The sequence below is a fragment of the Alosa alosa genome, chromosome 4, assembly GCF_017589495.1.
Source record: "Alosa alosa isolate M-15738 ecotype Scorff River chromosome 4, AALO_Geno_1.1, whole genome shotgun sequence".
NCBI lineage: Eukaryota > Metazoa > Chordata > Actinopteri > Clupeiformes > Clupeidae > Alosa > Alosa alosa.
The window spans coordinates 21876310-21894817 of NC_063192.1; the positions used below are offsets into that span (position 1 = coordinate 21876310).

The window sequence follows — 18508 nt, forward strand, 5'->3', positions numbered from 1 at the left end:
TCTCTCAAGGCTACTGTTGAGCTTTAACACACGGATGACCAAATAAAGAAAGGGACTCTCACAGAGAAGCTTCTCATTTAGGCTCCCTGGCTTAGTCGGTCCTCTAAATAAATTCGAGTCCCCGCTGAACCACAGTTCACTTCAGTATCTCAGACACACTGGTTTGGTGCACTGTGTGTGTGTGTGGGAGGATGTGAAAGGGTTAATGAGGCTGCTACGCAAGGTAGTCTGAAGATTGATTTGGGTTCAGATATTAACCCTTGCAGACTACTGCAAGTCACACTGGTTTGAGCAAGAAATCGCACATAAGTCTGATGTTTGCACAAAAAGGTCAACATGACAATTTCAGGTTTCAGGAATCAGTAATGAATAATTGTCCAAAATCACCTACACCACCAGGACAGAGGCGTCTGGGTCATGCCACTTTCATTACACAGTAAAGGCTCTCAACCCACATGTAAACTTATCACACATAAGAAGCAAGACCGATCTGATGAGACTAACTGCTGCGTGACTTTGCTTCTAACACCAAAAACCACCGTCTGAAACTACAGAAATTACACGTCAGAGTGCCCCTTGAAATGTTTTTTTTTACATTTTTTGTTTGTTTCGGTAATGAAAAATATGTGGACAGTTTGCAGCTGACCTACTTTCATAATTTACTTTATTTAAGGGTATCTGAAACACAACCGTGACGGGTTTTTTTTCGTGCTATTCACAGAGAGAAATTTTGCAAAGTCACATAGGGTTCCCACACATTTTTCACTGACAAAATTTCAAAACTTTTCCATGACTGTTTAAAGTACCCTTAACAGCAAATTTCCATGATCGGTCACAAACCTGCAAGTAAAAAAAATGTGTTCTTTATCCAGCAGTTAGGCCTAATTATTGAACGAAAAATAAACAATCACCTTAATTTATTTACTAAAAGGTTAGAAATCGTTAGACCATGTCAATAATAGGGGAAACATCATACCACTACCATTTGTTCAATAAAACAGTACAGCAACACAAACTTCATTAGACCTACATACAACAAATGTGTTATATGACTTTTCCAAAACCATTAATTAATTTATCAAATTGATATGACATTTCTAGGGCTGGAAAAATAAATCTTAAAATTCCATGACTTTTCCAGAATTTTCACGACCATGGAAACCGCGGCGATAATGTGAACTTGTAGACGATCTACTAAATCAGTTCATCTAAATGATCTATAAACAGCTTTGAGATAGAGAAACATTTTGCTCAATGATCAGATAAAAAAGTTATTAATTTAGAGAACATCTGCCAAAAAACCCTTTATAAAACTCTACTCTATAAAATAATGTTTCTGGGGTAACCTTTTATTTCACATTACATTTTTTACAGAAAGGCTTTCCCATTCATCATCAAAATACATGATTTTTAAACAGGACAAAACAGCTAATTAGCTAAATTTAACTTTCAGTTGTAACAACATCAGACTACAACTGCCTCTGACCACACATGCTCATCTCACTCACACAAAAACAAGAGAGTACTTCGATCGAGCCAGTTGTGTTTTCTTTTTTTAGGCTTAAGGCAGTACATCTATCATTTACCGAAAATATTTCATCACATTTCTTTTTTTAAAGTACAGAATAAAAAAAGTATAAAACATTAAAAAGATCTTTAAAGAGTCAAATAAAAAAGAATAGAAAATAGCAAAAAAGAAAATGCATCTCAGTGATAAACAATCCCTACCAATCCCCCCCTAAATCACCACAAATAGCTCCCTATACACTGACCCTCCTGATTGCTGATAAAAATGAATTTACAGAAAATATTTTATAAACATTTAAATCACATTAGGTATTAATGATGTCCCTTTAAAAAAAAGGGGGAAAACAGTACTGAAATAATATAACTGATGTCAAGTGTCATGCTAAAAAGCAAAAGGGGAGGGGGGTTGAGAATGACATAAATAACAGCAAATCTATTTGTACCTAAAAAAGTGCTTTACATATTTACACAACGGTTTCCATGGGGGGTAAAAAATGTATATAAAATATGAACTACAGAGATCTTTTGTTCGAACAGAAGCATTATGGATGTAGTCCTTTGACATACTTGAGAAGACAACTTTTTCTCCAAAAAAAAGAAAAGAAAAGAAAGAAAGAAGGCACATACATACATGTCAGTTTAAGCTAATATGTCGTAAAGATCGTTGAATAAAAACATTCTTCATGCAATCATGTTCTCCACACAAATGGAATTGATGATGGTTTTGGTATCCAGTTCGAGTTTTTTTTTTTTTGGCATCACCAAACTAGAAGAGGTATTTCCGACAGGACTCCACTCCACACTTGCATTCCACGCGCATGCGTTTCTTAGGGGAGCCGGGGAGCCCGGTCACGTTGAAATTAGAGTCCATCTTTGTGCTCTCGGCATCCATTGGATCAACTGAGGGAGAGAACAGAGAGAGAGACCAATTAATTACACACACTTCATCAGGGACTACATATCAACAAAGCATATTTATTCTATCCATTCTGAGGTTGCTTTTATTCCAAAGGAACACACAACACATGTAAGCATACATGTTATGAGGCTACTTGCCGATTTAACTTATGATTGGAGGGGCGTATGTTTTTGTTTATTTAGGATGCACACTAGCTGCTCATCAGTAAGCATGCTAGTCTTCCTGGCAAGTTACTGTACAGCAACATTCAAGTAATGGCATTTACCACAGACATATTGAACTCAGAAACAAAACTTACAACATTAAATTCATATACATGTTCTCACGTCATTAGAAAAGTTCCATTACAAAAGAATGAGTGCCTGTCCAAACAGAATGTTACAGAACACTTACTCTGCATTTTGTAGTCGAAGGTGAGCTCCTCTCCGGCTTTGATGCTGCGCGTGGCGAAAAAAGGCTATCCTAGGTAGCCTCTCGTCCAAGTTGTCAATGAAAACGTTGTAGACTTGAAGATTTGGATCACACTGGAGAGGAGCATCCATAAATAAAAAAACATTTTCAAAAACAAAAACAAAATCACTTTAACTGATTAATTTCAAGTACCTACTAATAATACAGTTTATTTGAACTGCCGATTTACTGATATCAAAGATGTATATTGGGCAGCCGTGGCCTACTGGTTAGGGTTAGGGTTAGGGTTAGGGATGTAACGGTATGAAAATTTAACCTCACGGTTATAGTGACCAAAATTATCACGGTTTTCGGTATTATCACAGTATTTCTAAAAGTGTGTTCAATATGTTCAGAAAGCACTGATAGGCCTACACAAGCTGAAATAGTTTCAAAAAGTGTCCAGTTCACTTTTTTCTTCATGTTTAATTGGCTATGTGCTTATAACTTAACTTACCCTACCATAACTTGGAGTTTGCTATTTCTGTCTATTTGGATGCAATGAGTGAGACCAAAGTAAGCGTTCAAGATAAAACTTGAGTGGAATGGATTTAATGTGGACGCGAACAGAAAAAGACACAGAGTGGCTACATCATACAGTGCACATTTTGCGGTGAAAAAGTTCCGCCTTTTAAAATCAGGTGTAGCCTAATCCGAATCGTAGTTAAAACCATCAATTAGACAACAGAATCAGTACGGTACCAGTTTTGTTCCATTTTACCAGGCCTACTGTATGTCAAAAGCAGGCTCGGATGAAGCTGTGATTGTAAGTCACGTAAAGTAAAGTATAGTAAATGTTACTTAGCAGACACTTATATCCTAAGTAACACAGACTCTCAGTGGTGCGTCTGTGACTCGAACCTGAACCGACCAATTGTCAGGTGGAAAGGTTTACCTCATGTACATCTACACAGACGGGCAGGCTAGAGGCATATGTCACTTACACTGTGGTTGACAAAGTGGGAGATGTTGCCATAGTGGGCTGCGTCTACAGTGTACTCATCGTCCACGTAGTCCAAGTCGAACAGGTACGTGGCTCCTTCTTTGTCATAGATTTGACCTCGCCTCTCCGCTTCCTCTGTTGTGATGATCTGGAATAGACCATAACACAATCAAAACTCAGTTATATGACAATAACAACAGGTCAGACACCAATGACATTTATCCTGTCACAACTAAGAAAATGAACAGAGTATTACAAGATTACATACACCGGCGCTTTAAAGGAACACGGCAACATTTTAGTTTATTCACCGTCTTCCATACCAATGTAAAATTAAACAGCGATTTTCTAAGCGTATACATACTTGGAACTATGTTCTCATTCAGGTGAAGCACTTGGGCAGAGTGATTTCCATGCAGTACCTGAAAAGCTACAATTTTACTTCTGCAAATCCCAAGTAGCAGTGGTTCGCCCTGCATGCACTGGGAGACATATTATGAAAATATAGCTTTTTGAGTGCTACCAAACATAACATTTTAGTCCTCTGAAAATTACTGAAAATTAAACCCTTCCTTTGTTTTATCCTTAATATATCTTCATGCTCATTGTAGGTGGAGCATTTAAATATGGACACATTAGTAATGTGTTTAAAAGGAAAAAACAATGATTGATACTAAATGGATACAACAAAACAAGATTGCAACACCCTCAATGTTCTTTTTGCACCTTTTTCCAAATCTATGGCCTTTTAGAAAATCAATGAGCATGCCATACACGCTTTTAAAGGTTCAATCATACTAAAACATGCTTGTCTTCCATCTTACAAAGTTTGGGCTGGCTATGAAAAATACTTTTCAAAGTATTTATGCCAAAACATTACTTCCCAGATAATCTCAGGCTGTAAAAGTAATTTTACAGGCCATGGTTTTGCGACCCATTCAAGATACAGACACAGTTTGAACAAAATCTGAAATGGTGCAGCAACAACCTAACTAATGTGACCTGGAATGACCCACATTTATTGTGTGCACACAAAGAACCCTCTGTTAGGGGAAAAATGTCTATGTCTAAATTGTTCAGAGATCTTTAGAAATAGGCCTACTACACAGAGAGAACCAGAGGCAGGTCCTTAAGAATTTTACATGGGGGACAACAAGGAACATTTTAAAGCTATCCCTACCCTTTACGTCCAAGATTTAATATAACTGTGTAACTGCCCAAACTAAACTATCTATTGCTCATCAAAAAATGAAGAAACCATCGGACACAGAACAGACCCTCCCACCAGGACAGGGAAAACCCTCCTTATAAACAGACAGTTCCGGTCCTTGCTTATGATAATACTAACTCTTCTGCGATCACACAGCTGGGATTGCATTACATCTGTATTACTGTGTGCCAAAATAAATTGTGTTGCCCTACTTTGCTTAGCGGAAGAATGATGATTGTTATCAATAATTTGTTGCGTTCTCGGTTGCATTTATTTTATGAAACCTTGACAGGTATTGCTGTAAGTCCCTTTGTTTGAAAGCCTCTGTGAAATGAATCAAGGTAAATGTTAATGTATTGAGCTTAACAACACTGTTGGCTGTTCTGAAATTACTGCGGGGGCTTTATGAACCATCCCATCCCCTGACCTACCTCTCCCACATACTCCATGACGAAGCTGTTCTTCCGTATGCGCTCCATGGTGCGAACGCCCCAGCCGCGACCGTTGTCCGTGCGAAAGATGCAGAGTGAGTAGCGAATGCCGCGCTGCACCACACGGTTGGAGCACTCGGGCCCGCAGCGACAGCGCTTGTTACACTCGTAGATGGGCATGCCGGGCCGCAGGCGCACCTGGCCCAGCTCGTTGTACGCGAAGCGGTGCTGCGAGGCGCCGGCACAGCAGCCGTTCACCGGCTCCTCCAGACAGTTTGTGCACTCGCAGCCGAGCGCCACCTCGGTCAGCGAGATGCCCTCGCCCACCTTGTAGTCGTTGATGTAGGTGAAGTGGCGAGGCGGGCCCTCCAGGTCCACGTGGTTGCGCACAAAGATGCGCCCTCCACCGCGCTGCAGGTTGAGCGCCGTCAGCTTGCGCTCCCAGTGCCCCAGAGTAACGTGCAGCTTGGCGCGCTGCACCATGTAGGAGGCTGTGGCGGGGTCCAAGCGCCGGGGCACAGCACGCCGCTTCTGCCGCCGCATCTCTAGGATCAGATCCTCCCAGAACTGGCTCAGGAGCTCCACGCACTTCAGGTTTTTGCGCGGCTCCCACGTGTTCATGGACTCTGGGAAGCCACGCCACTTCACGAGGAATAGCTCCTGCGAAACAAAAAAACTTGATTATGAAACATGGGGTGTATAGGTACACATATTCATACTTTACCATTTACCTGTAGATACAGGATGTTAGGTTCAATATATATACCAAATGGAGTCTTTAACAGTAATCAACAGTAGGCTTTTTCACTTGCATCAGCAATATTGTTGGTGAATTTTAGGCTAGCTGTACCTACAGGCAATGTTGGAGGCTAACGAGTTACAGTAATTTAATAATAATATAATAATAATAATAATAATAATAAGCTTTTGTATAGCACCTTTCATACACAGAATGCAGCTCAAAGTGCTTTACAGTTGGAGTATGTAACACAATAGAGAAGAGTCAGTCATTATCAGTCATTCCTCTTCGTTGCTGTGGCCGTTTATGATCCAATCAGCAACATATCAGAAATATAGATAAGAACATGTAACAGGGTTGCCACTGTCCTTGACACAAAAGGGTTAAAAGCAAAGGATACTGTTAAAAATCTTGGTGTATTAATTGACAGTAATCTAAATTTCAACAGCCACATGAAAGCGATAACTAAATCAGCTTTTTACCACCTCAAAAATATTGCCAAACTTAGAGGGCTGATGTCAAAAGATGATTTAGAAAAACTCATTCATGCATTTATCTCCAGCAGGGTTGATTACTGCAATGGACTTTTCACAGGCCTTCCTAAAAAGACTATCAAACAGCTTCAGGTGATACAAAATGCAGCAACTAGGGTTCTCACAAAAACTAAAAGAACTGACCACATTACTCCAATTCTTAAGCCTTCTTTCCCTGCACTGGCTTCCAGTAAGTCACAGAATTGACTTTAAAGCACTACTGCTTGTTTATAAATCACTTAATGGAGCAGGACCTAAATACCTCTGACATGCTTCAGCAGTACACACCCTCCAGACCTCTCAGGTCTCAGGATAAAAACCTGTTAGTAAAACCTGCTGTTAGAACTAAACATGGTGAAGCAGCTTTTAGCTGCTATGTGGCTCAGCTCTGGAACCAACTTTCAGATGACATTAAAAAGGCTCCAACTGTAGCCAGTTTTAAATCTAGACTTAAGACCAAACTGTTCTCAGATGCTTTCTGCTAACTGCACTGAGTTATAATTTCTGAATTTGTCTTGAAAATGATTCTACCTTGTGTCTTTTATTTTGTCTTTTTAATCATTCTCTATTTTTAAATGATTTTGCCTTGTGTTTTATGTTTTCTTTTTATTATGATCTTTACCTTTTGAACTATTCTTTGACCATATTGGCCTTCTATGCTTTTATTTGTTATTATTATTTAGTTTTGTTTATGTAAAGCACATTGAATGACCTCTGTGTATGAAATGCGCTATCAGTGTTTCCCCTACAATGTATTCATCAGCGGCGCAGCGCCGCTCCTGGAATTCAAGTGCCACTGCAAAAAAAAGTTACCTAATTAAAAAAAAAAACACGCAGTCAGGAACAGCTGCCGTTCGTTCAGGTTTGATGTCAACAAATAATAGTAGGCTAACGTTGAAGGCGCAATCAGGGATTCCACAGGAGATCATGCTTGTTTGTGTTTATGTTTAAGTTTATTAGAAGACGCAATTTTGTGCAAAAAAACGTAGCCTATATTATGTTAACCAAGGAACCAAATTAAACACGCCAGCGAGGTAGCTCGCCCCTACCTTCAGTAGCCTATTCCCAGATAAATTCCATGCATTGTTTCGTTTTTGTTTGTGATACAGGCAATGCTTTCAAGCCCTAAAATACCTAGGCTGTGAAACTAAGGTCTAGCTAGCCTATTGGTGGGTTTAATTGAATTTGAGTAATAGGATACGCAACCATTTACATCTGGAAATATGGAATGACATGGAAAACATAATTCATTTCATCCACATATTCTTATGCACCATGCACAACAACGCTAGGCTACAACAACGCTACTAAGTTAGCTTAAAACCGTGAGAATCAAGCAAGCCCCACGGGCCGCCACGGCCTTAAACTGACAGGCACTCAATTAGACTTGCATAGCACCAATACAGTGTAATGACATGAAAGAGAAGTCTATATAGTTTATACAGTGCTGTGCAAAAGTTAAGACACCCATGCTGAAATTGACTAAAGGGAGGAATAAAAAACATATTTTGCCTTTTGTCTTAATGCCTTAATAAAAAAAAAAAATAGGACATCAATTATTTTTTAATCTATCATGTATCGTAAATAATTACAGTGGCCTACAGTGTACAGTTGTACAGTGGCTAATTACTAATAATGTAAATGAAAAAGGTGAAAGAAAAACATGAATAATCCTGTTCAAGTACTGCAATAATCATGCTTTGTAAATGCTTGTTTGATGGTTATGTCATAATTTGTATCCTAACACTCAATCTGTCACAAAATCCACAAGAAATCACCATTTAAGGAGTCCTTTTTTCAACATTTTTTTTTTTTTTTGGGGGGGGGGACTTTTACGCAGCGGTAGATAGCAGCAGAGTAGAAGCTATCAGGCAAGTGTTATTTAAATAAACTCCTCAGTGTTTCCCATACATTGACTAATCTGTGGCGGGGCGCCACAGATTAATATTCTATGTTTAATTTAATTTAAATTAAATATAAGATCAAATCCTTGCATTGCCATTGAGCTGCGCTTTTTACGCACGCAGCCTTTCCTTACCCGGCCCCGCTCTCTCTCGTAGCCCGCTGACCCTCCTCTGCATGTGCATTTAACAAAATATTCACGATTTTTGAAGGATTGTTGTTGCCACATAGAAGCATTGCATAGAAGACGTCTGGCTAAATTGCTATTAAATCCGCTTAGCATTGTGACCATGCTGCGCAAATTTGTTCAAAACTGCTGCATTGAAGTTAACTCTGCTAAGGTGTTATCACAACATAGTTTAGTCTCTTCAATGTAGCCTACTAAGTTAAGTTATGCAATCAAGCAGTATCTCAAAGGTAACGTTTTATACTGTTTGGATGTTGAATTTAGCACGCTTAGCCTACTTACAGCTGCTTGTGAATTTCGTTGAAGGCTCATTTTATTGACTCTGACTGACCACCCCTTTTTTAAGCATTTGATGGATAATCATGAGAAAACACTCCTGAACTTCCATTTTCACAATGAAATAGAAATGCTAACCATACTTTTAAAAAGCCTAACAAAGGCCAAGACCAAGTAGGTGTGTTATATGACCTTACACACAGACTGATAATAAATACTCTGTTGCAACTACCTTTGCTTTCTGTTTGATTTACAACTACATATGGCAGTAAAGCATAAAGTGCAGTAAGAGGAAGATATGTTCGCTGGCTATACTTGTGATAGTCTCACAACTTGGAAATACATGTTTAAGCAAGTGGAGCAGATAATTTAAACTAATCAAGGATACAAGGAAGTTTATTGTCACATGCATATAGTTACTGGAAGTAAGAAATGCAGTGAAATTATGTCTGGTGTCAGCCTTATTTGTGCATTAATGGGGGGGGGGGGGTAAAAGTGCAGTAGAAGAGGGGTTTAGTAGATTAAGTGGCAAGGGCTGCATAAAAAGATGGGGGAGGATCAGGAATGGGTGGGGGCACCAAACAAGGAGCACCCAAGAGCAACAGGGCAAGGAAAACCCCACCAAGAAATAGAAACCTTGATCCATCCGCGTTCAAGGGGGCAACCCAACTGCCAGGGGTCTTGGTGTGTGTGTTGGGGATGACAGGAGATGGGATAGTGTGCTGTGTATGTGGGGGAGAGGGCAGTGTGCAATATGTGTATTGGAGAAGCTGTGTATTTGGGGGCAGTGTGCTGTAAGTATGTTGGGGATGTGTGTTGGAGAAGCTTCCTGATGAAATAATGTGCTGTGTATGTAGGGGGCAGGGACTTACTATTGCAAGCAGAGTACTGTATGTAATGTATGTGAGTGATGACAGTGAAGATGTGTGTGTGGGGAGGGGAGTGGAGCAGTGACTGTGTGTGTGTGTGTGTGTGTGTGTGTGTGTGTGGGTAGGTGGGGGCAGTGTGCTGTAAGGCATGTAGAGGATGTGTGTTGGAGAAGATCCCGAAGACAATGCTGTGCTGTGCTGTGTATGTGGGGGGCAGTGCAAGCAGCAAAGTATGTAGAGGAGGCTTACTGTAGCAAGCAGTGTGCTGTATGTATGTGAAGTGATGACAGTGATGATGTAAGTGTGTGTGTTGGGGATGGGGGGGGTGGGGTGGGGGCAGAAAGGCTAGGCAATCAAGGACATGGGTAGATGGAGGAGAAATCAAAAATAATAAATAAAAAGTGTGCAAAAAGTTGGAGAAAGTCAGATAAGTGTGTGTGTGTGTGTGTGTGTGTGTGTGTGTTTTGATGAAATGAAATAAGAAAAATAAATAAAAGGTCTGTAGCATAGGGAGAGGGATGTAAAAAGTGCTAAAAGTCTTGTAGGTGTGTGTGGGTGTGGGTGTGTGTGTGTGTGTGGGGGGGGGGTCATGAGTGCTGAGGAGTGAATGAGTGCAAAGTCAGTATAGTGTGAGTTCAGAGTTGGGAAATGTTTGAGAGTGCCTAGGAGTGAATGTGTGCAAAGTCAGTATAGTGTGAGTTCAGAGTTCGGATGGCCTGGGGATAAAAACTTCTCCTGAGTCTCTCAGTTCTGGCTTTGTGACTACATAGGCAATAGCAATGGCAATAAGTTAACTGTTCATCACAAAAACAGTTCACCTGTGGCGGTGGAGTCATTCCATTCTTTAGCTTTTCTGTTGGGACTACCCTTTTGTAGCTGCATAGATATTCCACTTCATATTCAGTCAGGTTGTTCTTGCTAATTCCCAGATCTTTGCACGTCACTCCCTCCACACGGCAGAGGGACTCCAGCTCGTCTGTGGTGGCCTTGCAGGGGACTCTGCACTCTGCGGTCACAAGAAAAGTCAGGACGTTTTAGTACGGTTAACATATTGTAACGTCAGCGCACAAGACATTGCGTAGCATTCTCCCACGCAGGACATGCTGGGATGCGGAAGTGAACATTTGGGGTTTATGTCTGTATTTCTCCTTAGTTTTGAGTGTAATGTTAGCGTCTTTGTTGTAACATGTTTCCCTTTTACTTCTCCCTCGTGTGTGATCCTTTTTGTGTGGGGGGCTGCGTCCACCCCTGTATGTGTAGCGTGTGTGTGTACTTGACCTACTCCGTGTATTTTGTGTTCAGTGTTGCCAACTCAGCGACTTTGTCGCCATATTTAGCGGATTTCAGACACCCCAAGCGACTTTTTTTGTAAAAAGCGACTAGCGACAAATCTAGCTATTTTTCTGGCGTTCTTGGAGACTTTTTGAGACTCTGATGTAATGTAATGCGATAATGTGAGCAGTGAGTTCGGCTGTGCTGTATAAGAGTCTCATGCCTACATCGAGTTCGCCCAAAGCGTTGCCCCATGATTATAAAAGTAATGACTGGCCTATGTAGTATCAGCCCATGTTATCCACAGAAGTAGATGTTGTATAGATCTAACAGCTCAGAAAACGTTATTGGAAGGTGCAGCAACTTCGGGTGAGATTACAACCAGAGTCAACGAGACGAGAGCAATGACATGACGACAGGGAAACAGGGACACGCTTTCCAGCACCGTTCAACAGAGGAAAGTAGGCTACAACTTCATTCACAAGCAGATCAGTTCAAAATCGAGCATACAAGTTAGAAAAACCTAAAGCATTTGTTTAGGCTATGTAGCCTCAATGTTGTCAATGCAGGACAGACTGGCTGAGGGGAAAAAATTCTGTCGGCCTGTCCGGGTGACAACTAAATAAATCCAAAATATAGCCATTGTTATAAGGTTAAATTGTATGTAGCCATATGGTTAAGTTATAATTATACTTCAAGCTGTGCAAAGCAAATGCAGTAGTTGGGAAATCACTGATTTTCAGCCACTTAATGTTCATTCTGGTGTATACTATGACAAGATGTACAGAAGTGTAAAGTGTATCAATTACCCTATTCAAGTATATTAAATAGAGATGACCGATATCGAATTTTTAGGGCCGATAACCGATATTTATTGGTTTGTGTGGCCGATACCAATGCGATAACCCGATAATATTACTCTTGAAAAAAATTGTGAAAAGTGATTTGGGGAAAGCATTTATAAAGCATAATTCTTTTTGCAGTAATTTTACCTACCACCAAATGATGGACAGAACTCATAATAGTCCTCAATAGTATGGCAGTCAACAACATAACAGTAGCCTAGCCCTACAGTATGTGTGGCTCGCTTTAAGTGAACCTGACGTCAGTGAATTGCGAGAGGAGTGGCTAGAGAGTTTTGAATCATTTTCATTTTAGGACTAAACGCTCATAAACGGCTCAGTCTGAATAAGCTACAGTATAGCAACCAAATCAGAGTTTGTGAGGGAAGCTTAGGTTTAGTTTCAACTGCGGGTAACTGAATAAAGCTGCAACTCCTCAGGACTGTATCTTATGTCCCTCTACTCTGTTAAACGCAAACCTGCAGCAGAAATGAAAGGAGTTAGCCCCGAAGGTTTTAATAACTTATTATGATGACCTGTCTGGAACTGGAAGCACCTAATGGTTTAGCATATTTCTAGGTAATAAGGCTATCCTTAAAAAATATTTTTTGTTTGCAGTAACAGCCAAAAATAAATAAAATGGGTCGGGTAGGTAGGTCAATATTTTTTTTTTTCAAGATTCCAAAAAAAAAAAAAGTACAATTTTGGTCATGGTGATTACGTAGGAATGAATTTACACAAATGTGCATATCGTGACGTAACTGACTGGGTCTTCAACATAGACATAATATACATAGACGCCGCATTGGCTGCTGGAAACAAGAAATGCGGCCGCCATCTTGGACCGGTCATACTCCTCGTTGCGTTGCAGCAGAAGACACAAGATGACAGCACTGTGCAGCATGTTCCTTCTCAAATCGGCGGACCATACTGGGATTTACTTTTCACAAGTAAAATTTAACATAACCGCACTATTGGTTGTATTTTGTGAATAGAATATTACCAGAGAGCTGAGAAGGAGCAATCTGTGATATTACTGTATGAAAATCGTAGCCATCTAGCTAGGCTATGTTTACTCGGTGTTCACCCGGCTATGAACTGAGACTTGATAAGTCATATTCCATAACACTGACTTAGATTACAACTGACACAAGAAGGCTATTGTAGAAATAAATCATACTAGATTTGGCCGGCGAATTTTACACAAGTGGCATAGACTAGCCTATTGGGCAATCGCTAGCTGCTACTTGTAGCCTAAGTGTGTTGGTGTGTAGCCTGGTGTGTAGTGTGTAGCCTCACTATTTCCTGAATAAAGTAACTTTTCAATAGCTCAACTTCTTTATTTATCAAGTAGCTTAGCCAGACAAGCTACACTTTTCTTTGTCATGTGAAATTAGCACAATTTAAAAGTAGCTTCCTATGTAGTGAACTAGCCTACTGCTGTGTTTGTGTTAGGCTACTAATACATTTGACTGGGTTGTAGTTTTGTGTAGTGTTTTATTCATGGCAGAGTAACTGATAGTTTAGCTCACTAAAATTTCAAGTAGCTTGCCCAACACTGTATTATTCACATGTCATTTACCCTAACAAGAATAAGATGCCTCTCAAATTCCTTTTCATTCATTTATTTATTATTTTGTATCTCTCCAGAACAACTGCCTTTTTCAAGAAGACTGAATGAACTGAACGGTCTCCTCACACCCTGGAACTGAGGAAGGTGCTCTTCATTGCAGTACTGCAGGGCATCTGCTACACTGTGACTGAATGTTTGATTTATGAGCTCCACCTTCATCACCTGCATTCGCCACTCTGTGTCCTATTTTCCCATCGCCTGGTTGACTCCAGTCCTCTTTTATGGAGTTTACCCAGTTTACTATGCCATCTTATTTGCCCACCTGCTGTCTGAAAGCACTTTTGTTCTCAGACAAAGTGTACCCAAGCAATTTTAGCAAGGTGGGAACATACAAAATGACATGCACCAGTTGTCGAAATCATAGAACCAACTGCATGACGGTAACTCTGTGTTACTGAGCCTGTGAAGACACTCCCTGATTCTTTACTGATTGCAATGAACGGGTTGATCTTAGCAGTTTCTAAAATGTTTCTTAATTCCTTTTTTATTTAATCTCTTCATTGGGGCTGGAACCTTTCTGTGAACTGTAAATAACAGATGCTGTTGATGAACCCATTGACACTGTACAAGTGACAAGTCACCTTTTTTGTCTTGAATTGATGAACTGTTACACTTACTATGCCAAACCAATGTCTGTTTTTAAGGATCAGAAACAAACCTACAAACTTGCACTTTACAATATTTATGGAACTTGTCTAACAAATGCTGTTGATATTGAACCCAGTTACTCCATTTCCTTTATGCCACACCAATGTCTGTTCATCACTTTATTTTTTGATGGCACTGAACTGAAAATGTTAATGGATTTTTTCTGTAAATTTAACTCATTAAAACTTGTATCAAACCAGTTTTTGTCTATGCTGTCAAACGTGGATTAGTTATGTTCCCAGTTTTTATATTGGACGTCATCACTTTATAATATATCATATATCAGAATATTCTATTACTGTTAAGCCCACTATGAATATTAAAATACACACAACCATGTTTCCTGTATCATACAGCTTTTCTACTGGGAGGTTTACAACTTATTCTGAGTCAATTTACCCAAGTTTGTCACTAAACCACATAGGCCTACTTGGAATACCCCTCAGAAGTCTGAATGGCACTGATCTCACTTTAAATGTTTATGGAACCTTTCTGTGGACTGTGAATAATGCTGTTGATGGAACTTTTCTGTCAACTGTGAACTATATTTAACTCATTAAACTTGTATCAAACTAGTTTTGTCTATGCTGTCAAACATGGATTGTGTTCCCAGTTTTGATATCGGACGTCAGGTCACTTTATATATCAGAATATTCTATTACTGTTAAACCCACTATGAATATTAAAATACGCTAAATCATGTGTCCTGTATCATAGCTACATGTATGACCTTTGCAGCAAAAAAACCGCTGCGGAGAATCTGTTCGGTATTCAGTGAGATATGATTAATTAAGTGTGCTGACAGCTCATCTCACCGCCAAACAGATTACACTGAGTGGAGTGGATGACCGGTCCAAGATGGCGGCTCCAAATCTCGTCCAGCTAGTAAGGAGTAGCGGTCGATCGCGGCGTCTATGTATATTATGTCTATGGTCTTCAACCCGCGCCTTCAGGCGCATCGATTGCAAACCTCATTCTGATGCAGGTTATATAGACCAGCCTTTCTCAAACTTCTTTGACCTGAGGCCCGTCATGGCAGACTTTTGGGTCATAAGGCTCATCTACATGTACCCAGAAAGAAGGCTACAATAGCTCTTGGCCACGTTATATTGAAATTTGACTATACAATACTCAATGCTATACAGTGTATTATACAGTCTCTGCTCTGTTTCTAAGGAAGTTCCAAAAACAACGTCGTTCTATTAAGTTTAGTTAAATAAATAAATAGCCTTCCAACAGGTTGAAGCGGAGCTTTGATACCAACGCTATCGATTAGTTTCAGTTTCTCCGCGCAGACGCCAAGATTGAATGAATGCTCATACCACCACTTAATTGTAGGGCTCCATGTTTAATGACATCGATAGCAGAAACGTTTGTTTTTTTTTCGCCGATCCGCGGTTTCTTGATCAACTGCGCAGCAAATTATCAGATGAAGCACCGGGCCTAATTTCACTCCACGACTCCATGACCAGCAGTCTCCATGTTGGGACCTATATTTTGAGAAATGCTGAATAGACCACAACCAATTTCAATACTCCGACACGGTCACCAAGTTAGACTAGGGGAGAAGGGATGAGAAAAGATCTGGCCACAGTTCTTCCAGAACCGTGCCAAGTAAAAGCGTTATCAGTTTGTGTGAATGAAACGGCTGTGGCCATAGTGTGACATCGTAAAACCAATGGTGTAGAGATGACGCCACAGGTTGTTTTTTTTAAGTGAGCCACGTTTGCATGTAGGCAATTTATATTCACAATACTTGGGCCTACTAAAAGAAATATTCTTTTATTGCATTTGTATTGGTTGTTTAGAGTAAAAAAAACAATCGGTCGGTATTAACGCAAGTTTACAACCGGCAAGTCGGTCGGACTAAAAGGGGAAAAAAATAAATATTTGGGTCGGTTCTAAATTGACAAGGTCGGTCGGGTTACGGCAAACGAAAATATTTTTAAGGATGGCCTAATACAAAACCCAAGCTAAAGTAATGCAAATATAATACTAAAACACAACTTAGAACTAGGCCTACTTATGTACTCGTCCCACTAACGAGTTTGTTTATTTGTTTCCCCGAACAGCGCTATAAAGTGCAAACACACCAGCACAAGAGGCTTTAGATAGGGCTGAGCTCCGCTCTGTTAAGGTTAAATGGCGGATCATTCACAAGAGGATTTTGAGATGCACAGATTCCCAAATGAACGCATATCCACAGATTTTGTTAGAGTGGTGAAATACATTCACACCGCTGACATTATATTGAGGAAAAAGTATAGCCAACCAAGCTCAAGTAGCTCAGTGTAGCCAGACGGACCTTATGTAGGCCTAAATTAGGACTTTAAAAAATATCGGCGCAAATTATCGGCCAGAATTCTGTTATCGGACCGATAATAATATTTTCATTTTTTCACTTATCGGCTAATAATATATCGGCCGCCGATATATCGTGCTAATATATTAATATCCTAATATTAAATTAAATATATTTAAATTATGCTCTTAAAGTTGCCTTTTTCAGTAGGCCTAGGAGAAAAGCAAACAGCTGTAAAGGGGTCACGACCTGGTGACGTATTGTATATGCAAATTAGTGTGTGACATCATCTAGCGACATTTAGCGACTTTTGGAGCTGGTTTTAGCTACTTTCCATTTGAAATAGTTGGCAACACTGATTGTGTTCTGTGTCTGTCCCTGCTCTCGTTCTCGGCTAATAAACTTTTTGATTGGACAACTGTGTGTGTCGCTATCAAATCGTTACAATATTGAGTAAATGTAAGAAAAGCCAAATGACGATGACAACCTGTTGTAAGAACAAAATACGGTGTGTATGAAACCATGTTGCTGTGAACTTTAAGCACGCAGTCTTTGTAAGGGGCCGGAGTAAATGCACAAGCATACATCTAGAGTGAGTCGGACTACGTTTCCTGCAGCAGATTTTTTAGCAAGACACTGGAGCAAGCGCAAACATTAAAGCAAGTGGTCCACCCCAGTGAATCCAAACTTTTACAAAGTTCTTCTTTGTAAAACTATTTCCGATGGCGCTACCGAAACGTTACTTAAGCTAACGTTATTTGTGTTTTACGACCCTGAAACTCATAAAGCGCTTTAACTAAGTTACAGACCAGGTCAGTTAGAATCAATCGACGTGGCGGGTGTTAACATAATGCTCTTAATATTTATCTTTTTCACAATATAAGGAGAGCACATTAAAGCTAACGTTAGGCTGAATCTGAGGTGATTTAACAGACACTACATTACCGTTAGCGAAGTTATTCATGATCATGTTAAATTAATCCACAACCACTGTTACAGAAGAACGCTTTCAAACAAGAAGCACTGCATTCAATGAATTGTTAGCTTTGCTGGATAACGTTTCTCAACTCCAAGTAATGTTAACGTTAACGTTTTTGCATGTCTTATCTATATCTGCACCAGTAAAATAACAATGGATGCCAGCTTACGTTGAGCTAAGAACACGGCTTGCTATGTAGCTAGCTAAAGTTTAGATATCTTTCCTGCTATCCACATCAACAGAGCTAATCACCAAGCTAACATCAAATGGAAACATTATTCCTTGTGTGATCGGTCCTATGTAATGTGAAACTAACAACGTTTCTGACAACAGCACAATCAGTAGGCCTATCATGTCATTTCGGTGGATTCTCCTCGAAGACATAGTTAGCGGTTCTGCCGGCTAACTTGCTAGGTAGCTACATAAGTTAAAACTTGGCGCTAATCGAGAGCTGTAATAAGGAATGACAACAATCAAAGGAGGTTCTTGTTGCAGTTACATCGTATACGTTTCACTACACACTCCCATACAGGCACAATTACTCCTTGTGTTGTCTTGGCTTTGATGACTAGCTATGTAATGCTGTGGTACTTTTTATTTCGTTCTTTTTTTTTAAACTTGAAAGAGTAGTCTTACCTTTCAAATTTTCCGCCATGGTTCCTACCACCGCCAAAAACGAAGAAGTAGTCGCCGTCAATCATTGGATAGGAAGTCGTTCGAGGGGTAGTCTGAACAACCAATAGGAATTGACTTTGGAATGCTACGTACAAGGATTTGCACTACTTTATAACTCCAATAGGGGCGCCGTTTTGGTTCCACTTGAAGCACATTTTGGTGCTACAAAAT

General features: G+C 39.9%; 1 protein-coding gene across 1 annotated transcript; it reads right to left on the bottom strand.

Annotated features, from left to right (window-relative positions):
• Positions 1-1928: 1928 nt before the first annotated feature.
• suv39h1b (SUV39H1 histone lysine methyltransferase b) lies at positions 1929-18353 on the bottom strand. Its single transcript, XM_048240253.1, is given in 7 exon segments — positions 1929-2427; positions 2840-2900; positions 2902-2970; positions 3841-3987; positions 5481-6140; positions 10805-10992; positions 18299-18353. Coding segments are annotated over 7 exon segments (1278 nt in total). The 5' UTR covers positions 18318-18353; the 3' UTR covers positions 1929-2293.
• Between the last annotated feature and the right edge of the window lie 155 nt (positions 18354-18508).